At 38.6% G+C, this 16,052-nt stretch overlaps 1 protein-coding gene across 1 annotated transcript in view; it reads right to left on the bottom strand.

Annotated features, from left to right (window-relative positions):
* The window catches only part of LOC109908395 (mucin-5AC-like), a 34,186-nt gene extending 27,214 nt beyond the window's left edge, over positions 1–6,972 (bottom strand). Inside the window, exons 1-21 of the mRNA XM_031793197.1 lie at positions 6,951–6,972; positions 6,756–6,849; positions 6,426–6,607; positions 6,007–6,167; positions 5,708–5,772; positions 5,378–5,559; positions 4,959–5,119; positions 4,659–4,723; positions 4,330–4,511; positions 3,911–4,071; positions 3,611–3,675; positions 3,281–3,462; positions 2,862–3,022; positions 2,562–2,626; positions 2,231–2,412; positions 1,812–1,972; positions 1,512–1,576; positions 1,182–1,363; positions 763–923; positions 463–527; positions 133–314 (exon numbers count right to left, since the gene is read on the bottom strand). Coding sequence (XP_031649057.1) covers positions 133–314; positions 463–527; positions 763–923; positions 1,182–1,363; positions 1,512–1,576; positions 1,812–1,972; positions 2,231–2,412; positions 2,562–2,626; positions 2,862–3,022; positions 3,281–3,462; positions 3,611–3,675; positions 3,911–4,071; positions 4,330–4,511; positions 4,659–4,723; positions 4,959–5,119; positions 5,378–5,559; positions 5,708–5,772; positions 6,007–6,167; positions 6,426–6,607; positions 6,756–6,849; positions 6,951–6,972 — 2,746 coding nt within the window. The remainder of the gene's footprint in view (positions 1–132; positions 315–462; positions 528–762; positions 924–1,181; positions 1,364–1,511; positions 1,577–1,811; positions 1,973–2,230; positions 2,413–2,561; positions 2,627–2,861; positions 3,023–3,280; positions 3,463–3,610; positions 3,676–3,910; positions 4,072–4,329; positions 4,512–4,658; positions 4,724–4,958; positions 5,120–5,377; positions 5,560–5,707; positions 5,773–6,006; positions 6,168–6,425; positions 6,608–6,755; positions 6,850–6,950) is intronic.
* Between the last annotated feature and the right edge of the window lie 9,080 nt (positions 6,973–16,052).

The following is a 16,052-nucleotide window of genomic DNA, read 5'->3' as shown; positions in this document are numbered from 1 at the left end:
CAGTGAAATGTTGCTGATGTAGCCGCAATTGGTTGATCAATTCCGCAACGTGATTTAACTTCAAAGGTTCTACAACTGAACATTACTTGTCAATGGATATTTTTGGAGCACCTATTGATTGGGTTTGCTTACTTATCACAGTGATGGAGTTCAGATCCAAAGATAAGTTGAAGTTAGAGTTTGGATTGGTCACAGCCTCTTTCAATGTTTCAACAATGTCACTGCCCTTGGGGATAGGTACTGTGGAGGTCGCATTGAACTCCAGTTCCAAATCCACCTCTGTGTTAGGATCCTGACCGAGACGAGGCACAGGTCTGCAGAGGGTCAAAAAGTTCATAGGTCAGGGTCAAGTCAAAAGGTGACTAAAAATTAAAGTTGTGGCTAAAAATAAGGCTTTTTAGGTTCTAAAGACTTTCATGTCTAAATGAAAGAAAATGGTTTAAAAGTAGAATACAATATTACCTGAATTGAGTAACAGTCGTCTGAACGAAACTAAGCCCATATCTTTGTCGGAAGATTGTGTCACACTGTAAGGAGTAGGGGAGAGAAGAGTCAACTTTAATAGACTCTCAAATAGTATGAGAGATTTTACAAACATAATATATATAACATTATTAGGCCTATATATTTTAACAATCCCTTATTCCCGTAGCTCACCGATCATTAAGCCTAAAGTCATTGTCACTTGAACCTTAGGTAAAGTCAATAACCACATCAACATAGACACAAATGAATGGTCATATCTGGATTTCGAGGACTTACAATTGTAGTAATGGTTACTGATAGTGTTTTGAATTCTGTGCTTTGAGGGTCAGTCAAGGCTGGTACAAAAGCTTGCTGCAAGGTGACTTGTAATTCCACCACTGGAGGAGGTGCCGTTGTTATGGCAGTTGTAGCAGGAACAGTTGTTGTAGCAGGGGCATCTGAAATTAATAAAACATTACACTCTTTTAGAATTTGAAAGGTGCTCCAAATGCAACGTGTGCTTAAACTGTACTGGTGATGTACTAGTGTGTACAACTTGATAACGTGGGATGTTGGAGGGAGGACAGTGAAATGTTGCTGATGTAGCCGCAATTGGTTGATCAATTCCGCAACGTGATTTAACTTCAAAGGTTCTACAACTGAACATTACTTGTCAATGGATATTTTTGAAGCACCTATTGATTGGGTTTGCTTACTTATCACAGTGATGGAGTTCAGATCCAAAGATAAGTTGAAGTTAGAGTTTGGATTGGTCACAGCCTCTTTCAATGTTTCAACAATGTCACTGCCCTTGGGGATAGGTACTGTGGAGGTCGCATTGAACTCCAGTTCCAAATCCACCTCTGTGTTAGGATCCTGACCGAGACGAGGCACAGGTCTGCAGAGGGTCAAAAAGTTCATAGGTCAGGGTCAAGTCAAAAGGTGACTAAAAAATTAAAGTTGTGGTAAAAATAAGGCTTTTTAGGTTCTAAAGACTTTCATGTCTAAATGAAAGAAAATGGTTAAAAAGTAGAATACAATATTACCTGAATTGAGTAACAGTCGTCTGAACGAAACTAAGCCCATATCTTTGTCGGAAGATTGTGTCACACTGTAAGGAGTAGGGGAGAGAAGAGTCAACTTTAATAGACTCTCAAATAGTATGAGAGATTTTACAAACATAATATATATAACATTATTAGGCCTATATATTTTAACAATCCCTTATTCCCGTAGCTCACCGATCATTAAGCCTAAAGTCATTGTCACTTGAACCTTAGGTAAAGTCAATAACCACATCAACATAGACACAAATGAATGGTCATATCTGGATTTCGAGGACTTACAATTGTAGTAATGGTTACTGATAGTGTTTTGAATTCTGTGCTTTGAGGGTCAGTCAAGGCTGGTACAAAAGCTTGCTGCAAGGTGACTTGTAATTCCACCACTGGAGGAGGTGCCGTTGTTATGGCAGTTGTAGCAGGAACAGTTGTTGTAGCAGGGGCATCTGAAATTAATAAAACATTACACTCTTTTAGAATTTGAAAGGTGCTCCAAATGCAACGTGTGCTTAAACTGTACTGGTGATGTACTCGTGTGTACAACTTGATAACGTGGGATGTTGGAGGGAGGACAGTGAAATGTTGCTGATGTAGCCGCAATTGGTTGATCAATTCCGCAACGTGATTTAACTTCAAAGGTTCTACAACTGAACATTACTTGTCAATGGATATTTTTGGAGCACCTATTGATTGGGTTTGCTTACTTATCACAGTGATGGAGTTCAGATCCAAAGATAAGTTGAAGTTAGAGTTTGGATTGGTCACAGCCTCTTTCAATGTTTCAACAATGTCACTGCCCTTGGGGATAGGTACTGTGGAGGTCGCATTGAACTCCAGTTCCAAATCCACCTCTGTGTTAGGATCCTGACCGAGACGAGGCACAGGTCTGCAGAGGGTCAAAAAGTTCATAGGTCAGGGTCAAGTCAAAAGGTGACTGAAAAATTAAAGTTGTGGCTAAAAATAAGGCTTTTTAGGTTCTAAAGACTTTCATGTCTAAATGAAAGAAAATGGTTTAAAAGTAGAATACAATATTACCTGAATTGAGTAACAGTCGTCTGAACGAAACTAAGCCCATATCTTTGTCGGAAGATTGTGTCACACTGTAAGGAGTAGGGGAGAGAAGAGTCAACTTTAATAGACTCTCAAATAGTATGAGAGATTTTACAAACATAATATATATAACATTATTAGGCCTATATATTTTAACAATCCCTTATTCCCGTAGCTCACCGATCATTAAGCCTAAAGTCATTGTCACTTGAACCTTAGGTAAAGTCAATAACCACATCAACATAGACACAAATGAATGGTCATATCTGGATTTCGAGGACTTACAATTGTAGTAATGGTTACTGATAGTGTTTTGAATTCTGTGCTTTGAGGGTCAGTCAAGGCTGGTACAAAAGCTTGCTGCAAGGTGACTTGTAATTCCACCACTGGAGGAGGTGCCGTTGTTATGGCAGTTGTAGCAGGAACAGTTGTTGTAGCAGGGGCATCTGAAATTAATAAAACATTACACTCTTTTAGAATTTGAAAGGTGCTCCAAATGCAACGTGTGCTAAAACTGTACTGGTGATGTACTCGTGTGTACAACTTGATAACGTGGGATGTTGGAGGGAGGACAGTGAAATGTTGCTGATGTAGCCGCAATTGGTTGATCAATTCTGCAACGTGATTTAACTTCAAAGGTTCTACAACTGAACATTACTTGTCAATGGATATTTTTGGAGCACCTATTCATTGGGTTTGCTTACTTATCACAGTGATGGAGTTCAGATCCAAAGATAAGTTGAAGTTAGAGTTTGGATTGGTCACAGCCTCTTTCAATGTTTCAACAATGTCACTGCCCTTGGGGATAGGTACTGTGGAGGTCGCATTGAACTCCAGTTCCAAATCCACCTCTGTGTTAGGATCCTGACCGAGACGAGGCACAGGTCTGCAGAGGGTCAAAAAGTTCATAGGTCAGGGTCAAGTCAAAAGGTGACTAAAAAATTAAAGTTGTGGTAAAAATAAGGCTTTTTAGGTTCTAAAGACTTTCATGTCTAAATGAAAGAAAATGGTTAAAAAGTAGAATACAATATTACCTGAATTGAGTAACAGTCGTCTGAACGAAACTAAGCCCATATCTTTGTCGGAAGATTGTGTCACACTGTAAGGAGTAGGGGAGAGAAGAGTCAACTTTAATAGACTCTCAAATAGTATGAGAGATTTTACAAACATAATATATATAACATTATTAGGCCTATATATTTTAACAATCCCTTATTCCCGTAGCTCACCGATCATTAAGCCTAAAGTCATTGTCACTTGAACCTTAGGTAAAGTCAATAACCACATCAACATAGACACAAATGAATGGTCATATCTGGATTTCGAGGACTTACAATTGTAGTAATGGTTACTGATAGTGTTTTGAATTCTGTGCTTTGAGGGTCAGTCAAGGCTGGTACAAAAGCTTGCTGCAAGGTGACTTGTAATTCCACCACTGGAGGAGGTGCCGTTGTTATGGCAGTTGTAGCAGGAACAGTTGTTGTAGCAGGGGCATCTGAAATTAATAAAACATTACACTCTTTTAGAATTTGAAAGGTGCTCCAAATGCAACGTGTGCTTAAACTGTACTGGTGATGTACTCGTGTGTACAACTTGATAACGTGGGATGTTGGAGGGAGGACAGTGAAATGTTGCTGATGTAGCCGCAATTGGTTGATCAATTCTGCAACGTGATTTAACTTCAAAGGTTCTACAACTGAACATTACTTGTCAATGGATATTTTTGGAGCACCTATTGATTGGGTTTGCTTACTTATCACAGTGATGGAGTTCAGATCCAAAGATAAGTTGAAGTTAGAGTTTGGATTGGTCACAGCCTCTTTCAATGTTTCAACAATGTCACTGCCCTTGGGGATAGGTACTGTGGAGGTCGCATTGAACTCCAGTTCCAAATCCACCTCTGTGTTAGGATCCTGACCGAGACGAGGCACAGGTCTGCAGAGGGTCAAAAAGTTCATAGGTCAGGGTCAAGTCAAAAGGTGACTAAAAATTAAAGTTGTGCTAAAAATAAGGCTTTTTAGGTTCTAAAGACTTTCATGTCTAAATGAAAGAAAATGGTTAAAAAGTAGAATACAATATTACCTGAATTGAGTAACAGTCGTCTGAACGAAACTAAGCCCATATCTTTGTCGGAAGATTGTGTCACACTGTAAGGAGTAGGGGAGAGAAGAGTCAACTTTAATAGACTCTCAAATAGTATGAGAGATTTTACAAACATAATATATATAACATTATTAGGCCTATATATTTTAACAATCCCTTATTCCCGTAGCTCACCGATCATTAAGCCTAAAGTCATTGTCACTTGAACCTTAGGTAAAGTCAATAACCACATCAACATAGACACAAATGAATGGTCATATCTGGATTTCGAGGACTTACAATTGTAGTAATGGTTACTGATAGTGTTTTGAATTCTGTGCTTTGAGGGTCAGTCAAGGCTGGTACAAAAGCTTGCTGCAAGGTGACTTGTAATTCCACCACTGGAGGAGGTGCCGTTGTTATGGCAGTTGTAGCAGGAACAGTTGTTGTAGCAGGGGCATCTGAAATTAATAAAACATTACACTCTTTTAGAATTTGAAAGGTGCTCCAAATGCAACGTGTGCTTAAACTGTACTGGTGATGTACTAGTGTGTACAACTTGATAACGTGGGATGTTGGAGGGAGGACAGTGAAATGTTGCTGATGTAGCCGCAATTGGTTGATCAATTCCGCAACGTGATTTAACTTCAAAGGTTCTACAACTGAACATTACTTGTCAATGGATATTTTTGGAGCACCTATTGATTGGGTTTGCTTACTTATCACAGTGATGGAGTTCAGATCCAAAGATAAGTTGAAGTTAGAGTTTGGATTGGTCACAGCCTCTTTCAATGTTTCAACAATGTCACTGCCCTTGGGGATAGGTACTGTGGAGGTCGCATTGAACTCCAGTTCCAAATCCACCTCTGTGTTAGGATCCTGACCGAGACGAGGCACAGGTCTGCAGAGGGTCAAAAAGTTCATAGGTCAGGGTCAAGTCAAAAGGTGACTGAAAAAGTAAAGTTGTGCTAAAAATAAGGCTTTTTAGGTTCTAAAGACTTTCATGTCTAAATGAAAGAAAATGGTTAAAAAGTAGAATACAATATTACCTGAATTGAGTAACAGTCGTCTGAACGAAACTAAGCCCATATCTTTGTCGGAAGATTGTGTCACACTGTAAGGAGTAGGGGAGAGAAGAGTCACCTTTAATAGACTATCAAATAGTATGAGAGATTTTACAAACATAATATTATAACATTATTAGGCCTATATATTTTAACAATCCCTTATTCCCGTAGCTCACCGATCATTAAGCCTAAAGTCATTGTCACTTGAACCTTAGGTAAAGTCAATAACCACATCAACATAGACACAAATGAATGGTCATATCTGGATTTCGAGGACTTACAATTGTAGTAATGGTTACTGATAGTGTTTTGAATTCTGTGCTTTGAGGGTCAGTCAAGGCTGGTACAAAAGCTTGCTGCAAGGTGACTTGTAATTCCACCACTGGAGGAGGTGCCGTTGTTATGGCAGTTGTAGCAGGAATAGTTGTTGTAGCAGGGGCATCTGAAATTAATAAAACATTACACTCTTTTAGAATTTAAAAGGTGTTCCAAATGCAACGTGTGCTTAAACTGTACTGGTGATGTACTAGTGTGTACAACTTGATAACGTGGGATGTTGGAGGGAGGACAGTGAAATGTTGCTGATGTAGCCGCAATTGGTTGATCAATTCCGCAGCGTTATTTAACTTCAAAGGTGCCACAACTGAACATTCCATGTTAATGGATATTTTTGGAGCGCCTATTGATTGGGTTTGCTTACTTATCACAGTGATGGAGTTCAGATCCAAAGATAAGTTGAAGTTAGAGTTTGGATTGGTCACAGCCTCTTTCAATGTTTCAACAATGTCACTGCCCTTGGGGATAGGTACTGTGGAGGTCGCATTGAACTCCAGTTCCAAATCCACCTCTGTGTTAGGATCCTGACCGAGACGAGGCACAGGTCTGCAGAGGGTCAAAAAGTTCATAGGTCAGGGTCAAGTCAAAAGGTGACTGAAAAAGTAAAGTTGTGCAAAAAATAAGGCTTTTTAGGTTCTAAAGACTTTATTGTCTAAATGAAAGAAAATGGTTTAAAAGTAGAATACAATATTACCTGAATTGAGTAACAGTCGTCTGAACGAAACTAAGCCCATATCTTTGTCGGAAGATTGTGTCACACTGTAAGGAGTAGGGGAGAGAAGAGTCACCTTTAATAGACTATCAAATAGTATGAGAGATTTTACAAACATAATATATATAACATTATTAGGCCTATATATTTTAACAATCCCTTATTCCCGTAGCTCACCGATCATTAAGCCTAAAGTCATTGTCACTTGAACCTTAGGTAAAGTCAATAACCACATCAACATAGACACAAATGAATGGTCATATCTGGATTTCGAGGACTTACAATTGTCGTAATGGTTACTGATAGTGTTTTGAATTCTGTGCTTTGAGGGTCAGTCAAGGCTGGTACAAAAGCTTGCTGCAAGGTGACTTGTAATTCCACCACTGGAGGAGGTGCCGTTGTTATGGCAGTTGTAGCAGGAATAGTTGTTGTAGCAGGGGCATCTGAAATTAATAAAACATTACACTCTTTTAGAATTTAAAAGGTGTTCCAAATGCAACGTGTGCTTAAACTGTACTGGTGATGTACTAGTGTGTACAACTTGATAACGTGGGATGTTGGAGGGAGGACAGTGAAATGTTGCTGATGTAGCCGCAATTGGTTGATCAATTCCGCAGCGTTATTTAACTTCAAAGGTGCCAAAACTGAACATTCCATGTTAATGGATATTTTTGGAGCGCCTATTGATTGGGTTTGCTTACTTATCACAGTGATGGAGTTCAGATCCAAAGATAAGTTGAAGTTAGAGTTTGGATTGGTCACAGCCTCTTTCAATGTTTCAACAATGTCACTGCCCTTGGGGATAGGTACTGTGGAAGTCGCATTGAACTCCAGTTCCAAATCCACCTCTGTGTCAGGATCCTGACCGAGACGAGTCACAGGTCTGCAGAGGGTCAAAAAGTTCATAGGTCAGGGTCAAGTCAAAAGGTGACTGAAAAAGTAAAGTTGTGCTAAAAATAAGGCTTTTTAGGTTCTAAAGACTTTCATGTCTAAATTAAAGAAAATGGTTTAAAAGTAGAATACAATATTACCTGAATTGAGTAACAGTCGTCTGAACGAAACTAAGCCCATATCTTTGTCGAAAGATTGTGTCACACTGTAAGGAGTAGGGGAGAGAAGAGTCAACTTTAATAGACTATCAAATAGTATGAGAGATTTTACAAACATAATATATATAACATTATTAGGCCTATATATTTTAACAATCCCTTATTCCCGTAGCTCACCGATCATTAAGCCTAAAGTCATTGTCACTTGAACCTTAGGTAAAGTCAATAACCACATCAACATAGACACAAATGAATGGTCATATCTGGATTTCGAGGACTTACAATTGTCGTAATGGTTACTGATAGTGTTTTGAATTCTGTGCTTTGAGAGTCAGTCAAGGCTGGTACAAAAGATTCCTGCAAGGTGACTTGTAATTCCACCACTGGAGGAGGTGCCTCTGTTATGGCAGTTGTAGCAGGAACAGTTGTTGTAGCAGGGGCATCTGAAATTAATAAAACATTACACTCTTTTAGAATTTGAAAGGTGCTCCAATTGAAATATGTACTGGTGACGTACTCGTGTTCACCTTTAAAGTACTATTCTCTTATAACAGATTGCACAACATATCCCTTACCGACTGAGATGGAAGTAGGTGTTGTGGTTCCTCTTGTTGTTGACTTTGCAACAGGATAAGCTGTTGTGTTTGTGAACAGATCTGTGGCTGTGCTTGGGGTCGCTGTGAATACAAAATGCCAGAAATTAGGGTATATACCTAGAATACAATGTATGGAATTACAACGATTTTGGTGGGTTACATGATAACGTGTGCTGTTTCAATTGTTTTACATATTCCGCAGCGTGATTTAACTTCAAAGGGGCCACAGCTGTACATTACATGTCAATGGATAATTTTGGAGCATATATTGATTGGGTTTGCTTTGTATTTTTGATTTTGTTTGTTTTTGGATATTTCAATAATTTAGCAATGTTTCAGTCATCCCAGGCCATTTTCCCCCACTTCAATGTCACAGCTAAATGTAATCACTTCACCATGACCTTTAGGAATATGCAACTGGGACAATAAAATATCTCTAATGTTGCCCCTATATCCCGTAGATAGGACTGAGTGTAACTTCTTTGGGGCCAAAACTGTTCATTTCTTGTCAAAAGGAGACTTTTGGTGCACCCTTTGATTGGGTTTACTTACTTATAACAGTGATGGAGTTTGGATCCAAATAAAGGTTGAATATTGACTTCAGTATATCTGCAATGTCACTACCCTTAGGGAAAGGTTCGTTGGAGGTTCCATTGAACACAAGTTCAACCTCAGCCTCTGTGACTGTTCCCATACCGGAACAGAATCCAGTGTTGACGACAGGTCTGCAAAGAGTCAGAGGTGAAAACAATTGGTGAGTGAACAGTGGCCAGTCATTCATGTGTAGCATTGGTTAAAACACTGTCACCAAAATATCATAAATAAATACCACAGAAAATGTTAGTTTTTGTATAAAATAGATGAATAATGACATATTTAATATATTTAATCAATATTACAATAAACATATTACTAAATAAACATTTTATTAAAATAAGTAAATATTACAGAAATGTTAATTGTGGTATAAAAGTTAATTGTTCTATTTTTGTGTAACAAAATACTTTCCCAGAGTGATTGGTAAATTAAAAAAGAGCTTAGCATAGACTAGAATATTACTTGAATGCAACAACGACCGTCTGGGTGAAAAGAGTCCCATATCTGGCTCTGTAGATCAAGTCGCACTGTAAAGGAAAAAGGAAACAAAATGAAAAATTTGTAGAACATGCATTTAAAGCAGAATCTGGGATATTTCCTTCTTTTCAATTGACCAGTTCTGCCCTCAGTTACTGTTGCAAGGTTGGACAATTTCCCCCTGTGAACCAGCCAGTTTGATGTTAGCTGCATGTATACTACTTCATGAAGTTATCTGCTATCCACCTATACTAATCTAAAGATCTCAGTTACGTTCTTGTTGATTGACATTTCAATCACTTCAAGGGAACTGGTTAAAATTAATATTGTAGTATGGCTAGCTGCTGGATGAGTCTGAATGCTCATAATATAGCTAACTTAACATTTGATGGAAACAAAGTTACATTTCCGGGTTAGCTAGCTAGTTAGCGTATGCTACTTTTTCTGTGCTTGGCAATGCAAGCAAGCTAACTAGTCAACAAACAAGGCAACATGTATAATTTCAACTGGCTCCGCATTTCAGGATTCAGACAAGTTCCCCCACGGGTGCACTGTTTAATATTTCAGCCATTTTAAACAATTCATTTTTAATGTAAACTAATTTTTTGGCACAGCCCTCATAGGCTTCCTTGCATTTGAAATGAGACCAGGTCTGGTTAGCGACAGTTGCTATACACCGGAGCTCTGCGACTGGATAGTTAGCTTGCCAATCAATAACTCAACATTCTTTACAACTAAATGGTACACTGTTATTTCAATTTTACAAATATTAATGATTCTTGACAAATGTAACTTAAGAATGCCTTTTGAGCTTTCCTCATCCTCTTACCATATCTAAAATGTTTATGATACCATAAGCCACTAACTGGCAGCGGATTTGCGCTCTACAGTTTGGTGGGTTTGGCCTCAAATGAAGCATATAATCTGGGACCATGGTTAAGCCACTTTAGATTGCATTGGGTTTTGGGTAATATGGGTTCATGGTTGGCCTATCAAATCATTGAATTTCCAAGGGAAATCAACAAGTGCCTTGGTCCCACACAAAATTTGGGACTGTGTTTTTCAAATGCCCCAGTAAGGTTTTTTATTTTATCTTTGTTTAACTAGGCAAGTCAGTTAAGAACAAATACTTATTTTCAATGACAGCCTAGAAACAGTGGGTTAACTGCCTGTTCAGGGGCAGAACAACAGATTTGTACCTTGTCAGCTCAGGGTTTGAACTTGCAACCTTCCGATTACTAGTCCAATGCTCTAACCACTAGGCTACAACAAACACGATAGCTTCAAAATATGTTAAAACTATCCTGTTGATCTCATGGATTTTCAGTCCATCTGTCGCTCTGTCTTTGAATCAGAAAGTGGTTACATTCACTAGCCCCATTCATTGGGCTGAAACACAAGCTCAGAATTGTCACCTGAACCTTACTACTGATAGTATCAACTATCATCACACAATGTCCATGGTCATACATTAAATAACAAGCTGTTCAGAGACAAGTGAATGGTCACCGCTGGCTTTCTATGACCTACCATTTTAACAATGTTTGCGGCAAGTACTTGAAATTCTTTGCTTAGAGGATTACTCAAGGCTTTTACAAACACTTGTTGTATGGTGACATGTAAAGCCACAAGTGGAGGTGCAGTTGTTCTGGTAGTTGTAGTATGAACAGAAGTTGTTGCAGGAGCACCTGGAATTCAAAAAGTAAAAAGAGTCTGATACTAAAATCTGTAGATTCATTTGAACTCATTCAACAATTCCTGACATTTAATCCTAGTAACAATTCCTTGTCTTTGGTCAGTTAGGATCACCACTTAATTTAAGAACGTGAAATGTCAGAATAATAGTAGAGAGAATGATTTATTTCAGCTTTTATTTCTTTCATCACATTCCTAGTTGGTCAGAAGTTTACATACACTCAATTAGTATTTGTTAGTATTGCCTTTAAATTGTTTAACTTGGGTCAAATGTTTTGGGTAGCCTTCCACAAGCTTCCCGAAATAAGTTGGGTATATTCTGGGTCATCCCTCCTAACAGAGCTGGTGTAACTGAGTCAGGTTTGTAGGCCTCTTTGCTCACACACGCTTTTTCAGTTCTGCCCACACATTTTCTAAAGGATTGAGGTCAGGGCTTTGTGATGGCCACTCCAATACCTTGACTTTGTTGTTCTTAAGCCAGTTTGCCACAGCTTTGGAAATATGCTTGGGGTCATTGTCCATTTGGAAGACCCATTTGCGACCAAGCTTTTTCTTCCTGACTGATGTCTTGAGATGTTGCTTCAATATGATGACATCTATTTTGTGAAGTGCACCAGTCCCTCCTGCAGCAAAGCAACCCCACAACATGATGCTGCCACCCCGGTGCTTCACAGTTGGGATGATGTACTTCGGCTTTGTCTTTCCACGACAGCTTGCAAGCGTCCCCCCTTTTTCCTCCAACCTGAGCGTTATGACGGCTGCGTGGTCCCATGGTGTTAATACTTGCGTACTATTGTTTGTACAGATGAACATGATACCTTCAGGCATTTGGAAATTGCTCCCAAGATGAACCATTTTTTTCTGAGGTCTGGCCTGATTTCTTTAGATTTTCCCATGATGTCAAGCAAAGAGGCATTGAGTTTGAAGGTAGACTTTGAAATACATCCACAGGTACACCTCCAAATGACTAAAATGATGTCAATTAGCCTATAAGCCATGACATCATTTTCTGGAATTTTCAAAGCTGTTCAAAGGCACAGTCAACTTAGTGTATGTACATTTCTGACCCACTGGATTTGTGTTACAGTGAATTATAAGTGAAATAATCTGTCTATTAACAATTGTTGAAAAAATTACTTGTGTCATGCACAAAGTAGACGTCCTCACCGATTTGCCAAAACTATAGTTTGTTAATTAACAAGAAATTTGTGGAGTGGTTGAAAAATGAGTTTTACTTCCGACTTCAACTTTAGGTTGTACTGTTGTGTACTTTTAAAAGTACATTTTTTAAATATTTGCAGATTGGACAAGATATCACCTACCAACTGTGGTGGATGGAGTGGTTGAGATTCCTGTTGTTGTTGATGCTTCTGTAGTTCCCATTGCATCACTGACAGCAGCTCCAGTTGTTTCTGGGAGTTGTGTTGTAGTCATTGAGATATTAATGGCCGCTATTTCACAGCAAAAACAGAAGCAACTTTATTTGATTAAAACAAGAACCATAACATCACAGACACCCATTCCAATATTATGGTTTTATTTCTGTTGGAAATGACAAAATACCACTGATCTGAATGAGTCTTTGCAGCAAACTTCTAATACAGTGAGCTACAAAGGTTTTGGGACAGTAACACATGTTTTGATGTTTTTGCTCTGTATTCCATCACTTTTGGATTTGAATCGTGAATAATGATGAGTGAGAAATGACTGACGCACCGCCCAAAAATGCTAACCTCATCTTTTATTGTAATGGTGAGAGGTTAGCATGTCCTGGGGGTATGATATTTGTACGTCTGTAACTTTCTCACTCATCACTATTCATAATTCATTCAGGACTATCCGTAATCATGGTAGCATCCACATTGATGTAGAAGTGTTTAGAAATATATTATATTCTTATTTGCAATAAAAGTGACTCCAGAAATGACACAATTTATTTACCATTTTGGCCACAAAATAATCTGAAACACAACCAAAACAAACAGGAAATGCATCCAACAAGTTTGTAGAGTCACAAGCTTGATGTAATCATTGCGATCAAGGAATATGGGACCAAATGCTAAACTTTTGACTACTTAACACACAAAAGTGAATTTGTCCCAATACTTTTGGTCCCCTAAATTGGGAGAGTATGTAATACTAACAAATACTAATTGAGTGTATGTAAACTTCTGACCCACTGGGAATGTGAATGGTTCACCCAATATGGATGAAAACACCCTTAGATTAAAGCTGACAGTCTGCACTTTGACCTCATAGTCAATGTTTCATTTCATAAGTGCTGGAGAACAGCGCCAAAACAACAAAACATGTCTCACTGTCCCAATACTTTTGGAGCTCACTGTATATCCACGTTTGCACTGCTGTAATCCCAAATATTGTTCAACTTTAATCCTCAAAGTTGAAAAGCACATGCATAAACAAGATATTTAAAAAAGATTGTGTAGATTTCCTTTTCCTTTTGAATTTTGTGATTTGATAGTGTGTATTATGCATCTATTAAATGTTGTACTGAATGTGACGTTCCATAAGTAAATTAGTCCATTTATGAGGAGGTTGAGCAGTGGTTGACATTGTACACGCAATTCCAAAGACTTTTAAAACTATATACAATTTCTGAGAAGTTTAATACATTAAACTTTGGGGAACTTGTAATGATAGTTTGTAAACTTGATACACCGACAATAAATGCAAGTGTTATTATATTAATTGAATTTTGGATATTCAATTAAATTGAAATTAGATTTTAAAACGGAATGCAATATTCAGTCCATACGGTATCAAATCATAAGATATAAATTCAAGTTATGAATTCAATGATACAATTTGTGCATTACAAATTCAATATCTAAATACAAAAAAAAGAAATTGAATTCAAAGACCTTTTCTGTTGGCATTGAAATCACTCCGTACACCCGTGTCTACAAGGCTGATTGTTTCTGTCAGGCCTGTCGTGAATTTTTTATTTATTTGTCAGGTAATTCATCCACATTAAATGGTTGGAAGGAAACATGGTTACATTCTGTGAAATTATGCATCTTAAAAATACTTTTAAACTTACATTTTATACTTTATACCCTGAGTATGCCAAACATTAGGAACCCCCCCTGCACTTTTGCCTTCAGAACAGCCTCAATTTGTCCAGGCAGGGACTCTACAAGGTGTCGAAAGCATTCCACAGGGATGCTGGCCAATGTTGAAAAAAAATACATTTAAATATAGAATGTTCAAATCGAAATATTATATTAAGTGCAGACCGTGTTCAGCTCATAAGACCAGGCACACTACACAACAAAGGCTTAACATTTCTGACATGACCAGAACTATGTCGGAGCCTACAGCCGCACTTAGTGATACTTGATCGGCAGATGTAGACCCTGTCATACTGAACGAGCCAAGACATCCAACAATCGTTTACGACCTAAGAATTTACCAAAGACGTGGATATTTTGTCTGGGACAGCAAAGTTGTTGCATAAAATGAACGTTGGGTGTTTTGTGCCGGCTTTAGTGGCAGGGGACGGGGGCAGGGGGCATAAATTAATTAAGCGTTTCATTTTTTGGTTTATACCTGTGTTTTCCACATTTTGGAGATTATACCCAGAACTGTCAAAAAAGCCACTTACCCATTAGAAGGAGCACTGTTGATGTCATTTGCCTAACATTCATCTTGTGTGCTCTTTCAAAATTTTCACCTAAAGAAACATACAATACAATTAATGCAGGTAAGTGACAGGAATGTTATATATGGTAGAAATAAGCATAGAAATATAATGACCACAAGCAGTTCCCTCGCCGTTTTAGCTACAGGACATTTTTGTATTTCCCAACATCTTTGCTGGAAGTAGTCATTTCTAAGCGACACTGCCACATGTCGAAGAAGATGACAGCGTGTCACACAGCGAGATCCAAAAAACACACATATGTAGTAGGTCTGTAACAGTTTGGGTCTAGAGTATCTTCCCCTTTGATGACCACAGCTACTTTCCAATCTTTAGGGATCTCAGATGATACGAAAGAGAGATTGAACAGACTAGTTTTAGAGGTTGCAACCATTGCGGTGGATAATTTTAGAAAGAGATGGTCCAGATTGTCTAGCCCAGCTGATTTGTAGGGGTTCAGATTTTGCAGCTCTTTCAGAACATCATCTATCTGGATTTGGGTGAAGGAGAAGTGGAGGAAGTCTTGGGTAAGTTGCTGTGGGGGGTGCAGAGCTGTTGACTGGGGTAGGGGTAGCCAGGTGGAAAGCATGGCCAGCCGTAGAAACATGTTTATTCTTTATTCTTGTTTATAATTCTTGTTTATCATAGATTTATCCGTGGTGACTGTGTTTCCTAACCTCAGTGCAGTGGGCAGCTGGGAGGAGGTGTTCTTATTCTCCATGGACTTTACAGTGTCCCAGAACCTTTTGCGGTCTGTGCTACAGGATGCACATTTCTATTTGAAAAAGCTAGCCTTTTCTTACCTAACTTCTTACTTCCCTGAAAAGTTGCATATCGCGGGGGCTATTCGATGCTAATGCAGTACGCCACAGGATGTTTTTGTGCTGGTCAAGGGCAGTCAAGTCTGGAGTGAACCAAGGGCCATATCTGTTCTTAGTTCTAAATGTTTTGAATGGGGCACGCTTATTTAAGATGGTGAGGAAAGCACTTTTAAAGAATAACCAGGAATCCTCTACTGACGGAATGAGGTCAATATCCTTCCAGGATTCCCGTGCCAGGTTGATTAGTGATGAGGCGTATGTAGTGTATGTATGTTTGTGTTGTGTTGGTATGCTTGTGTGTTATGTGTGTGTGTGTGTGTGTGTGTGTGTGTGTGTGTGTGTGTGTGTGTGTGTGTGTGTGTGTGTGTGTGTGTGTGTGTGTG

This window comes from Oncorhynchus kisutch, linkage group LG17 (genome assembly GCF_002021735.2).
Source record: "Oncorhynchus kisutch isolate 150728-3 linkage group LG17, Okis_V2, whole genome shotgun sequence".
NCBI classification, from domain to species: Eukaryota; Metazoa; Chordata; class Actinopteri; order Salmoniformes; family Salmonidae; genus Oncorhynchus; species Oncorhynchus kisutch.
The sequence above is the reverse complement of the archived record's forward strand: the minus strand, read 5'-3'. Positions and strand labels throughout refer to the sequence as shown.